Source organism: Schistocerca piceifrons, chromosome X (assembly GCF_021461385.2).
Source record: "Schistocerca piceifrons isolate TAMUIC-IGC-003096 chromosome X, iqSchPice1.1, whole genome shotgun sequence".
Taxonomy (NCBI): Eukaryota; Metazoa; Arthropoda; class Insecta; order Orthoptera; family Acrididae; genus Schistocerca; species Schistocerca piceifrons.
In genome coordinates, this window is record NC_060149.1 from 59,736,409 (window position 1) to 59,741,260 (window position 4,852).

Sequence of the window (4,852 nt, forward strand, 5' to 3'; positions counted from 1 at the left end):
ACTGGACGCAGTACATACGGAGATATTGCTAAGTGCTTCGGCTTATTGGGGATATAAAGTTAAACAGATGTGATCACGTAAATTTTATTTCCACTAAGGTTGCACAAGACATCAAGGGATCACCAATTTAGTATTGGAGGGCAGCGTGGAGGGTAAAAATCGTAGAGGGAGACCAAGAGATGAATACACTAAGCAGATTCAGAAGGATGTAGGCTGCAGTAGGTACTGGGAGATGAAGAAGCTTGCACAGGATAGAGTAGCATGGAGAGCTGCATCAAACCAGTCTCAGGACTGAAGACCACAACAACATCAACAAGGTTGCACACCACTGTAGATCATCTTTGAAAGTTGTGTCTTCTAGTGTTTGGTACGTAGATGATGTCAGTCGTCTCGTGTTATTTATATTAGATCACGTAGCCGAGAAAAGGAGCTGATTTTGGCAATTGATCAATCGTATCGGTAAGGAAATTCATTTGTATCTATTTATGTCCATTGGACATTGATGTATAAAAAGTTGTAATATAAAGGGATTTTAATCTACAATAAATGTATAAGCAGAAGTAGCATTTATCATTTTAAAGTTACTAGTTTTTTAATCATCAATTTATGTTTATGTTGTAATTGATATGTTAAAGAGCAAGAAGGAAGATATATCATCATTAAGATCTGCTTCAGGGGGTAGTCAGACAGGGCCAAATCCATTTCAATGTTCATTATTTTCCGTTGCGTTCATTCATTTTACAGCCGCCTGGAGTAGCGTCTTGGCAGTGTATGCAGTCTCCTTAGTAGATCTGTCACATTTTCTAAGTATCCTGCCAATAAAGCTCAGTCTTTGGATAACCTTCCCCCACAACATTTTCTATCTGTTCCTTCCAATTATAGTTGTTTGTAATTGTAATCCCTAAGTATTTAACCGAATTTACGGCCTTTACAATTGACTGATTTATCGTGTAACCGAAGTTTAAAAGATTCCTTTTAGGACCCGTATGGATGACCTCATATGTTTCGTTATTTAGGGTCAACTGCCAATTTTCGCACCATTCAGATATCTTTTCTAAATCGTTCTGCAGTTTGTTTTGATCTTCCGATGACTTTATTAGTCCGTAGACGACAGTGTCATCTGCAAACAACCTAAGACGGCTGCTCAGATAGTCTCCTAGATCGTTTATACAGATACGGAACAGCAAAGGACCTGTAACACAACCTTGAGAAACGCCAGAAATCACTTCTGTTTTATTCGATGACTTTCCGTCAGTTACTACGAACTGTGATCTCTCCGACAGGAAATCACAAATCCAGTCACATAACTGAGACAATATTCCATAAGCACTCAATTTCACTACAAGCCGCTTGTGTGGTACAGTGTCAAAAGCCTTCCGGAAATCGAGAAATACGGAATCTATCTGAAATCCCTTGTCAATAACACTTAACACCTCATAAGAATAAAGAGCTAGTTTTATTTCACAAGAACGATGTTTCTTAAAACCATTTTGACTGTGTGTCAACATACCGTTTTCTTCGAGGTAATTCATAATGTTCGACCACAATATATGTTCCAGAATCCAACTGCATATCGACGTTAATGTCATGGGCCTGTAATTAAGTGGATTACTCCTACTACCTTTCTTGAAAATTTCTGAGACCTGTGCTACTTTCCAGTCTTTGGCTACGAATCTTTCGTCTAGCGGCTGGTTGTATCTGATTGTTAAGTATAGAGTTAATGGATCAGCACAAGCCGGAAAGGAACCTTACTGGTATACAGTCCGGTCCAGAAGACTTGATTTTATTAAGTGATTGAAGTTGCTTCACTAATCCGAGGATATTTACTTCTACGTTACTCATGTTGGCAGCTGTTCTTGTTTAGAATTCTGGAATATTTACGTCGTCTTCTTTTGTGAAGGAATTTCGGAAGACTATGTTTAGTAACTCAGCCTTGGTAGCACTGTCTTCGATAGTATTTCCTTTGCTATCACGCAGAGAAGGCATTGATTACTTCTTGCCGCTAATATACTTCACATACGACCAGAATCTTTTTGGATTTTCTGCCAGGTTTCGAGACAAAGTTTCGTTGTGGAAACTGTTATAAGCATCTTGCATTAAAGTCCGCGCTAGATCTCGAGCTTCTGTAAAAGATCGCCAATCTTGGTGGTTTTCTGTCTGTTTAAATTTGGCATGTTTGCTTCGTTGTTTCTGCAACAGTGTTCTGACCCGTTTTGTGTACCAAGGAGGATCAGCTCCGTAGTTTGTTCATTTATCCCTAGGACTCACGCCGGGGTCATAGGTGACCTCAATCATCTTTACTATGGATATAATAATATTTCTATTTCTTGTAAAAATCCAGAATTTTATGACTTTTACCACACAGTATTGTAGTTCTCTCACAAAAATTTTAGAGCGCTTGACGATCATTTAAATCAATAATTAACAAAAACTACTGTTGGGGTCAATTATGACCCCCGATAGATTGTATGTAACATTCATAGAATGTATAGATTATCAACTATCAATCTCTTTCTTAGGTATTTTGAGTTGGTAACACTGAATTCAGGTGTTATTCAGGTGTTACTCAGAACTAACCTCAAACTGGAAGTTCGTTTGTACGTTTGTTGTACGTTTGTTGTTGCAGTGTAATTTCAGCATGGATGGAATACGTTTTGCTCCTGGCTATAGTGTAGAACGAGCTATGGAAGACTTATTTCGTAGCAGTAGTGATTCAGAAGGTAGTGACGCCGAAGATGATGGAACAGAGACACAGGTAGACCAAAGTGATGAAATTTGTTTACATGGATTAGAAGAAAATGATATTCTTGCTGAAAGTGATGACAGTGGAGAAGATGAAAGTGCAGTACTGGTAAACAGGGGTCGGGATATTGCATGGAGTACGAAAGAACCATCAATTCGTAGATTTCCAATCCGCAACATACAACGATTTTCAGCAGGTATTCCTAGTACAGTTAGTGTTAGCTCAGCTGTTGACTGTTTCAGGCAGTTTATTACTAATGAATTGCTGGATATAATAGTTCAGTTCACAAATCAACGAGGAAATGAATTGAATGTGTCTGGAAAATTAGTTGACTGGCGTGATACAGACAGATGCGAGCTTCTTTCATTTTTAGGCTTGCTTATTCTGTATGGCGTACAGAAGAGCCGGGGGAAACCTATTGACGAATTTTGGGACTCTGAATATGGCACTCCTCTATTCCGTGCTACTATGTCCAGGAGGCGATATCAGGACATTCTGCGTTCACTTCGGTTTGGCGACCGCATCACAAGACTTGAAAGGAAACAGAGGACTGGAAATAAGGCTGAAGCTGTACAGGAAATATTTGATTTGTTTGCCGTGCAATGTCAAACATCATTTATACCTTCCAGCAACATTACTGTTGATGAACATCTTTGCGTATACAGAGGTCGGTGCAGTTTCAAGGTCTACATTCCTTCAAAGCCAGGAAAGTATGGCATCAAGATATAGTGCGCAGTAGACTGTGAACATGGATATCTGACAAATCTTCAAATGTACACTGGAAGGAGTGGTGATGTGAGAGAAGTGAATCAAGGCAAGAGAGTGGTCTTAGATTTAGTGCGTCATCTGGCTGGCAGTGGTATAGGAATATTACCACTGACAATTTTTTCACGAGCTATTACCTTGGTCAAGAATGGTTGAAAATGAAGTTGACTCTTGTAGGTACTCTACGTTCTACAAGAAAAGAAGTCCCAAAAGAGTTTTTGCCTTCGAAAACTAGGGAAGAATGCACTACCAGATTTGCATACAGTGGTAAAACCCTAATAGTTTCGTATGTTCCAAAAAGAAATAAGGCTGTGCTACTCCTGTCAACACAACATCAATCATTTGAAGCGCCCAAAGAAAACAACTTGAAACGAAAACCAGAAGTAGTGTTGTATTACAACTCAACAAAATCACGTGTTGATACGCTAGATCAAATGAGCTCTTACTATTCTGTGAAAAAGGGTACAAAACGTTGGCCATTAGCAGTATTTTATGATCTTGTCGATCTAGCTGCACTCAATGCCTACAGACTCTTCTGTGTTGCTGTTGAAAAAACAGAGACACGTCTTTTTCTAATGAAGTTGGCCAAAGAAATGGCAAAGCCCCAAGTGGAACGTCGTTTGAGTTTACCACAAGCAAGGAACAAGGATATTATTAGTAGTATCAAACGGTGTGGATTTGATGATCTGTTAGACAATGGACATCCAGGCGTAATACCCGACAATCAGAAGAGAAAGCGAGGCAGATGCTCCATTTGCCCCCAATCAAAGGACACAAAATTCAGTTCAACATGCAAAAAGTGTAACAAATTTGTTTGCAAGGAACATTCTGAAATAGTTACTACTTGCAAAATATGTGCAGATGACTATGGTACGAATTCCAGTTAGAATTATGTTCCCTGTTGAGTTGTTCATCACATTTTCTGTAAATTTGAAGCCATTGTGAAACATTTATGAGTGAAACAAATTATGACTTAGAGTAATATTGTAACTTCTGATATGTAATTACTCTGCCATATGTAATTTAATTCTACTATGTACATACATGTTAAAAAAGCTGTGAAATGTGTCTAAATAATAAATAAAATGTAAACAAACAGTATTAAACGACAGTGCGTTGTTCTCTGAATGATTAGTACACACAGTCAATTATATATTGACCGGGGTCATGTATGACCCCAGATGGAGTACTAGGGAAATTTTAGCAGAGTGAGTCCTAGGGTTATTTGGTATACATCGCTCAACTGCTGCCGATACTATTTCTTTGAATTCAAGCCACATCTGGTCTACAATTATATTATTAATTTGGAAGAAATGGAGATTGTCTCTCAGGATGGCGCCAAGT

General features: G+C 38.6%; 1 protein-coding gene across 1 annotated transcript; it reads left to right on the forward strand.

Annotated features, from left to right (window-relative positions):
• The first annotated feature begins 2,638 nt into the window (after window positions 1–2,638).
• Window positions 2,639–3,472, forward strand: LOC124722176 (piggyBac transposable element-derived protein 4-like). The gene has a single exon (XM_047247376.1). It carries the CDS (start codon window positions 2,639–2,641, stop codon window positions 3,470–3,472), a length of 834 nt encoding a protein of 277 aa, XP_047103332.1.
• The last annotated feature ends 1,380 nt before the right edge of the window (window positions 3,473–4,852 follow it).

What these genes read in the sequence shown, in the direction of transcription:
- LOC124722176 (XM_047247376.1), top strand. Translation starts at nt 2,639, where the DNA reads ATGGATGGAATACGTTTTGCTCCTGGCTATAGTGTAGAACGAGCTATG.